Raw genomic sequence first — 16,238 nt, 5'->3', positions numbered from 1 at the left:
AATAAAAACTATTTACACAAAGCACCGAACTTTTCCCAGCTCCCACTTTAAATACAACCCACAACCTCACGCCAACTAAACCTCATTACTAGGGTAGATGACCTTGTCCGTGGGCACAAACTCCTCCTTGATAGATCTAGCACTGACGAATCTCGTCAAGAGACTCATGCTGCCTGCCTTATCGTTTGTTCCACTTGCCCTCGCACCACCGAATGGTTGCTGTCCTACAACGGCGCCGGTGGATTTGCAGTCTGTGGTTAAAACGTTAGATGGCTGTCTCAATGGGGCACTAGAATAGAGGACTTACTAATGTAGAAGTTTCCTGAAGAGTTCTTCAGGCTGTTCTCCGCAACCCTGATTGCAATACGATCATTCGCAAATACACTTCCAGTCAAAGCGTATCCACCACCCGACTCATCAACCAGCTTCAATGTCTGCTCGAACTCTGCATCGGGGTACACATAGACCACCAAAACGGGCCCAAACAGCTCCTTGTCAAACAACTCATGCTTCGGGTCTTTCGCGACATATACGGTGGGGTAGATATAGAACCCCTTACTATCATCATATTTGCCCCCCGTCAGACACTCGAGCGACGAGTCCTTGTTGGCGGCGTCGATGCAGCTCTTCAGCTTATCGAACGACGCACGGTGAATCACGGGGCCAATGAAGTTGTCGAACCCCTCATCGGGAGCACCGACCTTGAGGTCTTCAACCTCCTTCTTCATGGACGCCAGGAACTCCTTCGCAAGCGACTGGGGAATATACGCCCTCGACGTCGCCGAGCACTTCTGTCCCTGATACTCAAACGCCCCGCGCACCGTCTGCACCACCGCATTCCTCAAGTCCGCCGACGGATGCACCACATGGAAATTCTTCCCTCCCGTCTCCCCGACGATTCTAGGGTAGCTTCTAAAGCGGCCCTCAACCACGCCTTCGGCAATCTTGCCATACAGATGGCGGAAGACGGCCGTGGAGCCCGTGTAGTGAAGGGCGGCGAACTCCTTGTGTGCGAGGACGGTCTTGGTGACCTGTTCGGCGTCGCCGGGGACGAACTGGATGACGTTGGGGGGAAGACCGGCTTCGAGAAAGATCTGCTGGATGAGGTGGTTGCTGTAGACGGCGTTGGGGGAGGGTTTCCAGATGACGACGTTGCCCATGAGCGCGGGGGCGGCGGCGAGGTTGCCGCCAATGGCGGTGAAGTTGAAGGGCGTGATGGCGTAGACGAAGCCTTCGAGGGCGCGGTATTCAACGCGGCTATTGGTTAGGGTTGGGGTTAGCCTATAGTCTAATTATATCTAATGTGGGGCCATGGTGGGGTAATCCATACTTCCAGATACCAGCACCGTTCTTGGGTGGTTGCTGGGCGTAGAGCTCTTCAGCATACGCAACATTAAACCTCAAGAAATCTATCAACTCCGCCGCCGCGTCGATCTCCGCCTGCCATGCATTCTTGCCCTGCCCCAGGATGGTAGCAGCCATAAGCTCATATCTGTATTTCCCCGCAATCAGGTCTGCGGCCTTGAGGAATATGGCCGCACGGTCCACAAACGGCAAGCTCTCCCACTGCGGCTTGGCAGCAAGAGCAGCCTCAATGGCCTGGTTGACCTGAGCTGGGGACGCCTGTGATGAGGAGGCGAGGGTGGTCCCGTGGGCTGAGGGGATGTTCTGCGGGGATACGGACTCGGTGGTGATGGTTTGGGAGTTTATGAAGAGAGGGACGGTGATTGGGGCTTTTGAGCGGAGGGATGAGATGGCGGCATCGAGGCCAGCACGCTCAGCTGAGCCTTTGGCGTAGTGCCTCTATGCAGGATTGTTAGTTTCTTATTTGTCTAAGCATGAAGCTACGTCCAATTGCTCGTCTACAAGGATGGATTTAATTGGATTGGATGGCAGTGGTAGAAGCAGAGCCTTACATTGGGTTCGTTCTCGACCTTGGGTACTTTGAAGGAAGCCATTGTTGCTTTTCTTATAGCTGTGATCTTCGAGATGGATGCGAGTCGGGAACGATGGGCTGACGATGATAGCAAAGATCTACTGGGAGCAAGCAGTACAGCTGAACTAAGTGATCTCGTAGATGAAACTGATCTGGCAAACATCGTGGGGTATTGGTGGGTTGACGTAGCTTTATATAGCTTTTAAGAACAACTAGAGCTTACGAAAGTCTCCTGAGGGGAAACGAAAGAGAGAAGCAAGCTGGCACGCGTGCAATTACGCAATTCTACAGCTAGATGCGGAGAAAAGACAAGAAAATCAAGCTGCTACTGGCTGGTCTGTCTGTCACACGCGCAAGGAAATAATAAGACAGAGAAGTAAGAAAGGGAAACAACCGAAGAACCGAAATGTGCAATATCGTGAGCAATTGGCTTGTGTGTGTGTAGCTGATGGGGCTTTTTATTGCTACAGCGCGGGGTCCATCGGTTACTAGCGGCTTGCCGGAATCAAGCTTCGGGAGCAACTGCACTTAGGGGAGTCGGGCACGGCATCACCACGGTAGCAACTGCACTTAGGGGATGTGCCCGAAGTCACCTGCACTTAGGGGAACAGCGCGGGGGAAGCAACTGCACTTAGGGGAATGGGTGGGAAACAAGCAGAGAAACACCACATGCACATCGACGATAGTGGTGGTGGTGGTCCCTGCAACTATCAGACTCTGTTTTTAATTCAGGTACCGCTGTTATTAGCTATCAGCTTATCACCTCTGCCCTCGGAAGATTGAGGGCTCAGGGTCGGAGTCAAGGCCGAATTGTCGTTCAGTTGCTCCTCCCATTGCCTCGAAAGAGGTCCCGTTAGATTGTATCTTCAATTCACATTACGAATTTCTATCTTCATGATGCCGTGTAGAGAAGCGAGGTAGATAAAACAGTCGTTAACCGCCGTTGCGGAGGAGGGGTGAACAACCCTGACCCTACCAACCCTCCAGGATCTATCCACTCTAGATACGAAATATTTACCAAGGCTAACCGCATTTGAAAAATCTACGGGCGAAATAGTAGAGCAGGAACTCTTGGCTTTGGTGAAAGTTGAAATTGGCGCTCTCATACTAATTACTCCGATGGAACTCTAGAAGTAGGCGATCGAGTGAATGGAAAAGTTTTCTACATGATCATCAAGGATTCACTGCGCCGCGGATAGGGGATAGCTATAGGAAATATCGCCGGCTTCTAATATCACACCACTGCGGCGTGACATCACCGGCGTCTATCTATCTATGTTCATCGAAGAAGAAATTTCGCAACCTAGGATTTCGAGGACGACGTCCATTGGCAGAGGCCTTTCAATCTGCACCGAAACAGGCGATATACTAATCTGCAGGGTGACAATGATAGGTTGATATGAGGACAACTAACTAACTATCATGAACCTAACTGTCTTGACAGCTTGTGGATTTCGAACCACGTACTTCTTTTCAATGTCGTTGCACCGCCATATCTGGCTTTTGCATACTTTCGCTGCCTATCGCAATACCTGGTAGCTCGTTCTCACCAAAGACTCCGCTTTCATTTTTGTTGCTTTTTCTCCGTGAAACTCGAATCAACGAGCTCGATTCAGTAAAATGAATGCTATCTTTCCCACAAGGCCCTCTTTAACTTTAAGGCCTTCTGACAGGTCTAAAGAATACATCTTAATTCTACCATAAGCCTACGGCCGCTCCATATTCAGATGATATATGCATAACAAGTTCTCTATACATATGGTTAATTCTAAGTTCAATATTAATTATTGACGATTCCAACATACATTCTTTGAATAGCGAAGTCCACGAGGCATACATATAAAACCTCTGGCATATGGAACTTCTGTCTTTTGAGAGTAATTATTTGGCCTTCTCAAGCAATTGAACTAAAATTCTTGCCTTGAGTTACTCGAGCCGTTCGCTAGGCGTATAATGTAGATTATTCAACCCCTTAGGCTCGGGCCAAACTCATGTGATATCACCGCTGGAGTTATCATAAGAAGGTCTCTTCGGCGAATTTCTACTAACGACAGTATGGATACGCAAACTTTGGGCAATTTAAGGTGAACCGGAGAACTTACTACTCTAGATCGTGATGGCCGATCCTGAGATAATTATGCTAGCTTTGGTAGGTTATGTATTGATTGGGTTCACGAACGGTCCCTTTAGTGAACGCCTAAGTAAGATAGCTTTTAAAGTGCTGTATTCGCTAAAATTTCTTGCTTGGTCTGTACACTTCTCGACCCAAAGCGCCAATCTATCTAAACCGAATATCTCCACGTTCCCATTTCAAGCACAAATTTTTGAACAAGCACCCATTTTCTGCTCAGTTAGCTATACGTTCTCCAAAGAATCGACCAATCAAAACAGAAGAGGGCATGTTCTTAATCACTTTTTTCAGCCATACCCATATCTAAAAATCCCCACTAAGCCTCCCAAGCCTCCTAGTACTCGCCATCACCCTATTCAAAGTACGAACACTCTCCGAGAGACTCCTAACCCAATCCTCGAACTGGTGCGTCTCCTCGGTGTCGGCCTCGCCACTCGCAACTGTGGCAGAAATTTCATTGATGAAACGAGTACAGTCCATCATGAAGACCAGTCTGTGTAGATGGAAACTGCCTCGAGTGAAAGGGCGAGAAAATAAATAATTGCCGACCTCGAGTGGAGAGCCGCCGTAGATGAAGAGGTAGATCTCCTGGAAGCGTAGGTTGAGGTTGAGGTAGGCAAGGTTGAGATGCATGTATCCGGGGCTGATGTTGAAAGGCATTTTGGCCTGGGTTGCCTTTATGTTAGTTGATGCTTTTGGGAATTTGGGGGATGGTTATGGGGGGGATCAAGGGGTGGATGGGTATTGAGGGGTTCTTCGAATTCATCAGAATATCGAACGAGGAGTGAAAGAAGATGATGAGGAAGATCGAGGAATGGGTGGATATTGAGGGAATGTATTCATCGAATTTATCAGAATATCGAATGAGGAGTGAAAGAAGATGATGAGGAACTTCTTTAGTTCTTACTGGTGTTCTTGTTGGTTTATTTTGATGAATGACGATGTTCGTGACCGTGACTGTGTGGTGGAGTACGTTCGTTTGTCTCCAAGTCGTATCCCCAAGGTTTGGTACGTAAAATATTAGAAACAGCCTCACGTTGCCAAGGACGGTTTCCTTTGAGTAGGGCTCCAGACGCCTTTTCAGTTGGTAGACTTCATAACACGCAGGGGAGGAAGATGGCCGTGCTGCGTGGGCTTGTCCGTAGATTTGAGTGCGCATGCGCATATCAAAACAGACATATTGTACTTGAAAATGGTGTATGTGGTGATAGAAATACTTTAGATTCCTTTATCGTCTCTTCGACGTGTATCCTTCTTACTTTGGCCCTTCAAACGAAGGCATATATCCTCTTGCTTCCTCTGTAGACATGTAAATACTTTCAAATCTGGGCTGTCGGTTTGTGAGGCCTTCGGTTCTAGTCTGAACGTAGTCTTTATGAAGAACATAGATTCAACGAGAATCTTTTATTTGAAAGTATATAAAATAAAATTAAATAAATACCATCAGCTCTATTTTGCAATGCTCAAACCGACCGAGTGATATATTGTGATGCTCTGGGTCAATGAGTGGGATGGAAGCTATGACGTATTTACGTATTTAAGCACACATTGCACTAACATTGGCGGGTAACCGATATACTGATCAGTAAAATTAAGCCCTACACACCTGTTTGTGATTGTTTGGTGTACGACGATGTACGTATCCGCTTTCGTATGCACACGGGTGCTTAATTCTACACAGCCCGCGCATGCTACCTGAAGTTTTGAATACCAGTAGTACCTACACTTCGAACGAGGCTACACGTATATATCTATCTCACTTTCTCTTATTATCCAGGTCTAGTACGATGTCTTCCAACGTATAGAAGAGCCGAAATGCCTAAATTCGTCATCCTATTACGGCTACATTGTAATAAGGCGTAAAGTAACAAAGCCTCGTCTGTAGGTTACATAATCTATGTAATGGTTAAATGTTTCGTGAATGATGCGTTATACAATCTGCAGGTATATATTGCAGCCATTTTAGAGGAAACAACGAAACTGCATGTGGTGAACGACAAACAAATATGCCAAGACCAGTTTATTCCAATGTTTTCAGAGAACTGTTCCAATTAGTTCGGTGTTTGTAACTCCGTAAGGGCTTAATACCATTATTCATTCACGGGATAATGACGAACACAGGTTGTTGACGTATGGGCCTGGGGACTTCAACGAATCGGAATTTTTAGAAGAATTACTAAGTTCTGGAGCTAGGTTTTCCCCCGCATATTTAGAATCCCTGTCCGCCAGCACCCAGTGCCTATCTTCACCTCGCGAAGAGCGGATGACCCATATTCACTTTAGAGGGCGCAGTAAATTAGCTCTTAGCCATTGGGACAGCAAGGAAAATGCGGTGCCAGCCAATCAAGTGTCTAGATATCAGCTTCAGCGCTACTGATTTTGACTGTCCTAGATCCTTACGTGTTACTGAGTCAGGTCCGCTGCTGTCTCAAAATCACGGTGCTTCTCCTCACTCATGCTCTGACTCTGTACAGCGATTCACAGGCATTTGGCGAATACACCCATTTGGCGAATTTGTATGTAGCAACCAGCCAGCAACCAGTCAAACTGCGAGTTTGACTAAGATATCCTGATTCTTATTGGCCGTGGCCCCTGTTCGTCAAATGGGTGTATTCGCCAAATGCCTGTGAATCGCTGTACCTTGCGATCCTCAAAACGACCTATCCTTCCTGTTTTTAGGATGATGACTCATGACCGAGTGAGATGCAGTGATTACCAGTGCCAAGCCACGCAACGTCGTCAGATTGAATAACGACCGCAGCTAAGCCTGTACAGTCCCCCGAACCACTATTTCTTGAACTGTACTAGTAACTTTACTGCGACACCCTAGGAAGTATAATGCGTATATAGCTACTTGCTAATTGGTTCTTGTAGACCCTGTCACACTCAAGTATGTCTCTTTCAAGAAAGAATTCCCGAATAGTGAGACAGAAAAGTCCGATGGCCCCGAGTTATTTTATAAAAATCTCCGATTGGCTCAACCCTAATCACTATTCATATACTACCCGAATACATAACTCATAGAAAATCTTACGGACCCTCCCCCTAACTATAAGCTCGGAATTAGATCTCATACCTTTCCATCAACTGGTTATTCAACACGCCATCCGGGAAGTCATCTTCGCCCAGCGCAGTAGTATGAGCCCAAGGCTTCTGCCTGTTCTCCTCCCGAATAGTCGCCGAAAAGCATGAGCTCCATTTCAACCTAGGATATGCCGCTACCACGTCGTCGATAGTACCCCGGTGAACTAACTCGGGATTGATACCCATATTATCTATTCCGCCCGCCCGCACGGTAAGCACTGAACTTTATAGATCGCCCTATGTGGAATGTGTCATACCAAAAACAGTCGCCAGCTGAATCAACAATCCCAAAGTAGTGATTGTCCCTACAGTCCCCAAGTCCTGGTGCCTAATGATCGCCTCTGTGACTGCCTCGGCCGTGTTCACATCATCCTTAACAAGTAATCCGTGGGACAAAAAGCCTCCGTAAAACTCAAATGACATCTTAGTTTCCGACATGTTCTTCTCAGTCGTTCCGATATCGTGGAGAAGGCATGTGAGGAAGTAGGTTTCTGCTGATAGATCCCAATCGGGGAACTGTTGTTGTTGAATGACACGTCCGTAATAGTAGACGCGTATTGAGCTGAGGGCGGTCGGTTAGCTTCGCCTGTCTCTGTCTGCCTAGGAATGTGACGGGATACATACTGGTTGAATGTCTCTTCTCTTAACTCTGATTTTGCATACTCTAAAACACGCTTCGCGAGTGGTGTATCTGGAATTTGGATATCGCTGACCATGAGGGGGGTTGGTTCATGAAGATATTTCTGGCCCTTGAGAACGACGCTAAAGTCGCGTGGGACAGCAGTGAATCCGTGTTTACTCATTTTCTTCTTCTTTTTCTTTCTTCACAAAATCGATATCAAGCCTGTAACTGCTCGGAGCACTATTGTTGGAGGAGGTGGGTGCTAAGGCTTTATGTATCTCTCAGAACCTTCACAATGACGGATGCCAAACGTAAGCACACCAGAAACAACACTAGCAACTGCAGTAATAGCAGAAGGCGTCGCTGAATCATGTGTAAAGGGCTCCCCCACACTTCTCTTTGGCTAATTGTTTGCGTTGGGTATCTATGCTAGAAGAGGTGAGGTGAGGTTAAGAACAGATGGATAACGTCCGTGCAGTGTTGTATGACGTCATTCGTCAGGTACATTCAAAACACGTCGTGTCGACTCCACGGAGGGTTTCATCCGTTGCGGTCCGAGGCGGCTCACAGAAGTGCACGAACCAGTTCTCTCTGAAATTGCATCCTTCATCTCGCGTCCGTAGAGCCCATGTATCCCCACGGTGCTCTGCGCAGTGCACACGAAGGCGAGGCTTGGCTCATGATTGGTGCTGGTTTGTACGGTATATACATACTCTACGTGAGTGTCAATTTCCGGGCCGGATCAATGGAAAGTGGTAAAAGAAAAGACCAATCTTACGGTTACAGAGCTATCCCTTTGTCCCGCGTTCAACTCAGTTTTAGCGCGGAGATATTCACCAGGCTAGCTGTTATCAAGGCTGTAACGCTGCCAAAATAGTAAGAATCTGCTCCAAAGTAGAAAAGATCTGTTGATGGAGGGGTGACGGGCGTGACTTTCTGTGGATTTGCAAGAAAACCTGCCTAACTGCTCCACGCCACAGTGCTTGAAAACAGAGGAAGGAATCGACCGTAAACGAGTTAAGCTAAAGGGTGCAGTTTTGCAGGCACTGATTGGCCACCAAGTGCGCATTCGCCGATGAAACAAGTTTTCCACCGCCCAGAAACTATTGGTGGGTGACAGCTGGAAAGGTATACCTTCGCTTCAACACCTAAAAATTGGGCTACTAGATGGTTTTAGGAATAGTGGGAACCAAGCTGGGCGATAATATTACTATAGTAGGATTAAAGGTTTTGCTATCGCCACTTTGAGTACTGCGATCACCTCTCCAAGTCTAGCCGTTAAGTGTTGTCAGGTTGAAACCAGAGTACCCTTCCAGCTGTCACCCGCCATAAAATGGAGGAGCGTTCGCCATTACTAGTAGTGGTTTCGCCATTGGCCTATATAGTAACGAGTTTATACTTATATTATTAAGCCATATATATAACTTTGAGATTTTGAGAAAAATAACAGGTTTCCAAACCACAACACATTTCATCCGCCTCTTCATTGAAATATAACATTATAATATCTTGGATAAGATCTTTCTGAGGATAATCATAATACAACACGGCATCATAGAGTAAATTTAGGAGGTAAAAGAAGGGAAGAGAAATAAAATTTAGAGAGAGAATGCTAACTATTACAAAGAAAGAATGAGAAACACCAAAGATAAAAACCCAACGAAAAGAATATTATGATCATGATTGTGTACATCGCATTGGCGTTAGTATGTATATGAAACGTAGGTGGAAGGGCTCGCCGAAGAATTAAGTGTTCTCTATTCTTTCTCTGCTTTTTCTTTCGGGTACCGATCAATTCAAGCTGCCAATTCCGAATTCGCTACTTGTGGGTATCCTAATATCACTTGAAAGGAAAATCGCGAGAAATATCGTTAATAATTAGTTGAATGATCACACTTTTGGAGGCGCCAGACCAGCAGGCTCAGGCGATAACTCTGGATGTTGGCTTGGAGGTTGGGGAGCTCCAGGAACTGGCGGGTTCTCTCTCGTGATCAATTCATTCGGATCAGTATCCGGGTGTACAGATATACCGCCCTCCCGGGCTTCCAGTTCTGACCCACGCATAGCAGGAAATTTGACGGTCTCTGCAGGTCTCTCAACCGGTGACCAGCCACCGATACTACCAGCAACGATTGACGGCACCATAGCAGCAGCAGCAAAGGCCGAGTTCGACCTTGATCTTCTGCGGCGCGAGGTTGGTGATGGGGGTGAAAAGGATGCGTCGCTATTCTCTGAGGTGTTGATTGTTGGTATATCTTGTTTTGACCCGGCGCGGAAGATGTGAGACAGATTGTTTTTTAGATTTTGACGACGGAACTTGAGTTGATTCAAACGACCACCGCGGACCATCTTTAGGAAGGAAAGCTCTTCCCGAATATCCTCGATTCCCTGGTTCCACTGGAACCGACCTTCATTCGAAACGTAGATATTCGGGTCGGCCTTGCGACTCATCCATCGAGGAACGATCTTTGCGACAAACTCATCTGGAATTAAGCGAATAATGACTGCAACCGGAAGAGAAATAGCTCCAAGTATGAGCGAAATGCCCCATTGTACACCATTCAGTGGCTTAATTTGGAATGCTGCTCCTCCAACGAATATAATCATAACCTGCCCTCCAACCATGATAACATTGATTCCGATAAAGAACCAATTGTGGGTGATGCCCTCAAAAATGTTGAATTTGTTGTCGAGACGACGGTTACTGCAAGATATTAGGATGATATTATGTCAAAAATGATGAAAAATCAACTTACTTGTACTGGTTGAAAATTTGCATCCAAACGAAAGTGTTAAAGACCAGAGTGTTCAAATGCTCCGGATCATATCCGAGTATGTGACCACCAGCAAAATTGAGCACGAAGGTGACGACAAGTTGATAGATCGCCTGACCAAGGATCATTTTCCACATATTGATAGTAATTAATGGAGCTGATTTTGGATCAGGTTTACGGTCGAGAATACTATGTGCCGGGGGATCAGTAGCTAACGCTAGTGCAGCGAAGGTATCCATGATTAAGTTGACCCAAAGCAGCTGCACAGCGGACAAAACGGATGTCTGTTCCGAAGATGCAACAGCGGAAACAAAAGTGAGGAGCACAGCCGTGATGTTGACAGTAAGTTGGAACTAGGAAGAGGTCAGCTTTAGAGGTAAGAAAATTAGTTAAGAGCCGGGTACGCACCTGCAAGAATTTCTTCACAGCGTCATTAACAGCTCTTCCCCACATGATAGCCTTGACAATGCTAGAAAAGTTGTCGTCCATTAAAATAATTGAAGATGCCTCTTTAGCAACTTCAGTTCCTGCGATACCCATAGAGAACCCAACATCCGCCATTTTCAACGCAGGACCATCGTTTGTACCATCACCAGTAACTGCAACAGTCTCGCCCAATTCCTTCAATCTACGAACAAGGATCCTCTTATCCTCCGGGCTGGACCGAGCGAGTACTTGAAGCCTTGGAATAATTTGATCCATCCCGGCCTTGGTCAGTTGTCTGAACTTTGGCCCTTCCATAACAATGCCGCCGGGAGTATAGATACCGCATTCTGCAGCAATTGCCCTTGCGGTCATCAAGTTGTCACCAGTCACCATACGAACAAAGACACCAGCCTTCTGACACTCAGCAACCGCCTCCGGAACACCATCACGAAGAGGATCTTGAATTCCCACAATACTTAAAAAGACCATGTCGTCAAATATGTCATCGAATTCAGCCTGTCTAGGATCGTCTTCCATGGTGCGTGCGTCCGGTGGTGGCCATGATGGGAAGTCGCGGAAAATCATGCCGATAGTGCGTAGAGAACGATTTGCATAGGCAGCGATAACCTGGTTCAAAGATTCAATGTTCCTCGAATCAAGTCTTGTGATGTTGATTTCTGAGCTAGGTTTATCGACAATACGAGTGCATTTGTTCAGAAGTATTTCGGATGCTCCCTTAACAAACAATCGATAGCCGCCCTCTTTCAACTTAACAACTGCACCCATACATTTGCGCCCAGAGTCAAAGGGAATAAGCTGCGCAATATCCGAGTTGGCGCGCTCTTCGGCAATAGGTCCCATTCCTAAATGATCGCGACCAAAGCCAAGCAGTGCAGTTTCGGTTTTAGATCCAATAAAAGTCTTTTTGCCGTCCTCCTCTCCTTCAAAAGCGGTGGAATTGATGGCAATTGAGTCCAAAAGAAGTTGCTTAACTTCAGGAGACAGCATCGATGCAAACTCAGCCATTGAAATATCATCCATTACTTTTTCTTCTACCGCCTTTTCACCGGCAGCTGGAGCCTTTGAACCGAACCGACAGGCTGTTCCCAAAGTACCAGCAACGACAGTCATCTTATTCTGGGTCAATGTCCCCGTTTTGTCAGAGCAGATGGTTGTTGCGTTACCCATTGTTTCGCAAGCGCGCAATACACGGACAAGATTATTATCTTTCAGCATGCGGGTGGTCGCAAACGCTAGAGCAAGAGTCACAGCCAAGGGCAAACCTTCGGGAACAGCAACAACAACGACGGTGATAGCTGTGATAAGGATCCGCATGAATAGTTGTCCTTTCTCTGATGCGTCCGCGCTGCTGGTAGGAAGATGTGCAAGGAAACGAATGAAAAGAACAATAAAGAGCAAAAGGGCGGAGCTGTTTTGTAAAAGTCAGAATTAAACTATAACTAGATTCTTAGGACTGGTAGATAGACTCACGCTCCACCAAGTTTGGCGATTGCCTCAGCAAGGTTGTTCAGTTTCATCTGCAAAGGTGTTGCCTCAGCATCTTCTCTGAGAGCCATCATGGTCTTTCCAAAGCTGCTATGAATTCCGACGCTCGTAATCATATAGGTGCCTACGCCTTCCAGGACTTTGGCGCCAGAGATAATGAAGCAGTCCAGCTTATGATAGTTTGAAGCGCCAGCCTCCATCTGGGCGAAGACTTCATCTCCAGAAACCTTCTTCATTTGATCAGACTCACCGGTGGCAGAAGATTCGTCGCATTTCACGTTGTGACCTGAAATGAATATACCATCGGCTGGAATCATGTCTCCCGGCTCAAGATGGCAGACATCTCCAACGAGTAAATCATAGACTGAAATCTGAAGAGATCTTCCAGACCGGATGACCTTGACCATACGGTCTTCTTTCTACGAATCAACGACTGTGGTTAGTTGGTGAGGCTCGAATTGGACTTTGCAAGGTTGAAATTACCTTCTTATTTAGCTTCACAAATTGACGTTCTTTCTGATAGTCATTTAGAGCGCCAACAATAACAACGATGGCGATAGCAACTATGATAGCAACACCCTCGACCCAATCAAGTTTAGCTTCTCCTGCCGGGTGAGTTCCGCCAAACGTTTGATACAATCCTAACGCAAGAGAGATCACTGCCGCTCCAGAAAGTAGCAGCAAGACCTTATCCATCAATGCAATCCACATCAATGCCCAAATACTTTTGATTTTCTTCTCGGGAAGGCGATTGTCACTGAAAACCCTAGTCCTATCTGAAAAGGCATCTTGTGGTAAACCAGCGAGTGTATTGACATCATTGGTAGCTGTTGGAACCAGAGTGGGTTCTCTGGACTGCCCGTTTGGGCCTTGTGCAGACAGAACGGCTTGTTCAAAGGTGATTCGCCCATCCAATTTTGTCTCATCTAGACTCAATCCGGTGACCCTGTCTGTCCTTAAACCAACCTCTAAACCCTTTATACCCCCCAAAGCCCTGAATGCACTATGACTCTTTGGGTTGAACAACTTCCCTAGTTGTCCAGGTGAGAATGCAAACACATTATCTTCAACCACAAATTCATGCTCATTTCCTGCGTCAGGTTTAAGTGGATCCTCATCCTCGTGTGTCGATTTAGCATCAGTAGTGGTAGTAAGCGGTGGAACCAGCGTTTCGCCATCTGACGGGCTGTGACTATCTAACGAGTTTCCCCGGGTTTGAGGGCCTGTTATGGTCGGCACCTTTAGATGTGTTTTGTCGTCCTTTGGCTGTGACCCAGAATTATTTCTTGACTTAGTAACAGGCTATAATAGGGAGCAATCGTTTAGCAAAGAAGTTTTATAAAGAGATAAAGGGTAAAGAAGAGTGGGTGGCAAACCGAAATATCATTATTGCCCGACATCTTGTCAGAGTCAGATGGCCGTCGTGGGGGATCGTTCCTCTTGTCCATTTAGTATGGGCCTACAATGCTGATAAAATAAATCAGTCGACCTCGATTATAGGCCTCCTTGGTGGCAACAATTCTCTTTGATGGGAGCTGAGTTAAGGAGAGAAAGAAGGGTGTATGATTCGCAGCTTTCCCTTTACCGCTGCTGAAATCGTGTCAAAGGGATAGAGGGCATTCGCGGTGGAAGATGTTCGGCTGAAGAAGGCAGCAAAGAGCTTAGATAGAGGTGTGGCTGGTCTAAGACGGCAGTTACACCCAGTACAGCGTGACGATGAATTGTGTTGTGGGTGCAAGTGAAAGTGAAGTAGTTTGAGAGGGAGGGGGAGGTCGGGACAGAGAGTGAAAGAAGAGGCGGTTTGAGTTTTACTATGCATACATGTACATGTACATATAATAAACAAACTCGTAGTACCCACATTCTACGTGCATTCATGTTCATTATACAATGGGACCACACACACCACACGACAAAGGATCCTAAAATCCCTACTCTTTTCACTTGAGGTGAGCTGGACACCAGCAAATGAGAAACAATTGAACATGTACCTACAGTGCTACTTAACCGAAAGTCTTGGTTCGATTGTGGATGCAGTTGCAGACGCTTCTTGCACAGCCCCCCGGCCTAGTCTCACCTCTCCGTACTTAACAGTTCGAGTCAAGCCCCGAAAACGGGGAAAAAAACTACGGTAACCTCATCAAATATCAACACCACAACCATGGCCACCTGAAGCGTCCGTCTTATCTTCTAATGGCAAATTCGAACTCCCAATACCAGTACATAGAGTGAGTGATGGAAGGAATAAATTCGCTCTTCTCTAGTTGAAACACATGAGGCGCCAAGAATTGCGGAGCCCTCTCCGTCTCTATATCACATGGATTATGGGAATGCATACCCTGTAATAAATGTATGTAGGTTAGTGTGGGTGCCCCAACCCAATCAGAGATATTATCAACACATAACAACCTCATCTAATATCGTTCCTACCATAAGTAGCGTCCGCGACCCAGCTGAGAAAGAGCTTAATCTCTCCAGGTAAGTAGAGTATGAATATATGCGAGGTAGAGTATGAAGGACCCGAAGCACCTCGTTGGGGGTGAATAGCCGCATTTCTGTCAGGTAAAGAAAGGGGCAAGCATGAACCTGCGTTGATCGTGAATAACAGACCAACAACATAACAAGTATAAATCACTCTTTCCTCCGGATGTGCAAAATTAAATGGCTAGATCTTTTTGCGTCCTTCGCATTTCTGTCAAATGATACGGCGAACATCCTGCTTTGAACCATCTCCGTGCACGTGGAGGCAAACAAACTTCCCATAGGCAAATTCAAAATCACTTGTAAATAAATCAGGATTTTGTACGCTGTATGCGGTCGCTCGGTAATCTTCCCTCACTTAAAGATTTAGTTTAAATTGGTAGCACAAGCATCAACAGTAGAGTAGTGACTATGCTGCATGAAATCAATTAAGGTTGGATGTGAGCAGGACGCTGCGCGATTGACCCACTCAAATCTACGTCACTTATAATATCAATTCTATATACCAGGACTAGGCAGTTTGATAAAACAAACAAATTCTAGAGAATGTTTCACCATATCTACATGTCTCCCCGTGTCCCCGTGTCCCCGTGTTTCCGTTTAAACTACACTTTTAGCGTTAGAAGCTGTACTGATGCTTTCAAGTCTAAAGTTCCTAGTTGATTGAGCAAGCTTACTACTCTGTAACGTTGCTAGCCCTTACTGCGTTTTTTTTCCAGAAAGGAGCATTACCAAGGCTCTTGCCATAAATATGATATATACATCGATCCTAGAAGAAAACGGCGGATGGTGCCACGCCAATTGCAACCTAAAAGTGAAATTAAGTTTGTAGATTATTGAGTGAAACAATTATGTAGGGATCTGGAGTAGCCAGTATTCGTTTCGTGTTCTAAATACATCATACATGATACTCAATAGAGCGTTTTAGCTGCGCCAGTTGAACAGAAAGTCGAGCACTTGGACAGAAAGTCCTGCACCTCTTATTGGCTGGATCCTTGCAAGTCTTTGCCTAAAATAGTTAGAATTTCTGTCCAACCTGTCCAACTTTCTGTTCAACTGGCACAGCTAAAACGCTCTAATACAGACTGCATGTGTTTATGCATATATGGCCATCATCGCTCATGATCAACTTAAAGATGATACCCCTGAGCTGTCGAGCCTGATGAAGCTGCAGCTTTGCCACGCTATGAGATGACATAATTACAAGTATATACTTCATATGAGGGTGAAAGGTATTGATACCTTACATACGGTACTGCACATGTACATGTACCCACA

The 16,238-nt window shown here is 46.1% G+C and overlaps 4 protein-coding genes across 4 annotated transcripts; all 4 read right to left on the bottom strand.

The window, feature by feature from the left end:
• Positions 1-75: 75 nt before the first annotated feature.
• Positions 76-1,958, bottom strand: H6S33_007313 (uncharacterized protein; the record flags this gene model as incomplete). The annotated part of the gene is made up of 4 exons (XM_044838980.1): positions 76-251; positions 308-1,257; positions 1,331-1,803; positions 1,917-1,958. 4 exons carry the CDS (start codon positions 1,956-1,958, stop codon positions 76-78), a joined length of 1,641 nt encoding a protein of 546 aa, XP_044688849.1.
• Positions 1,959-4,370: 2,412 nt separating this feature from the next.
• H6S33_007312 (uncharacterized protein) lies at positions 4,371-4,727 on the bottom strand (the record flags this gene model as incomplete). Its single annotated transcript, XM_044838979.1, has 1 exon — positions 4,371-4,727. One exon carries the CDS (start codon positions 4,725-4,727, stop codon positions 4,371-4,373), a length of 357 nt encoding a protein of 118 aa, XP_044688848.1.
• Positions 4,728-7,130: 2,403 nt separating this feature from the next.
• Positions 7,131-7,954, bottom strand: H6S33_007311 (uncharacterized protein; the record flags this gene model as incomplete). Its single annotated transcript, XM_044838978.1, has 3 exons — positions 7,131-7,342; positions 7,409-7,713; positions 7,776-7,954. The coding sequence occupies 3 exons, from the start codon at positions 7,952-7,954 to the stop codon at positions 7,131-7,133; spliced, it is 696 nt and encodes a 231-aa protein (XP_044688847.1).
• A 1,709-nt stretch (positions 7,955-9,663) lies between these two features.
• Positions 9,664-13,927, bottom strand: H6S33_007310 (uncharacterized protein; the record flags this gene model as incomplete). The annotated part of the gene is made up of 6 exons (XM_044838977.1): positions 9,664-10,477; positions 10,530-10,900; positions 10,956-12,402; positions 12,465-12,898; positions 12,963-13,781; positions 13,856-13,927. 6 exons carry the CDS (start codon positions 13,925-13,927, stop codon positions 9,664-9,666), a joined length of 3,957 nt encoding a protein of 1,318 aa, XP_044688846.1.
• Positions 13,928-16,238: the final 2,311 nt, after the last annotated feature.

This window comes from Morchella sextelata (assembly GCF_020137385.1).
Source record: "Morchella sextelata strain SCLS chromosome Unknown scls_23, whole genome shotgun sequence".
NCBI lineage: Eukaryota > Fungi > Ascomycota > Pezizomycetes > Pezizales > Morchellaceae > Morchella > Morchella sextelata.
The sequence above is the reverse complement of the archived record's forward strand: the minus strand, read 5'-3'. Positions and strand labels throughout refer to the sequence as shown.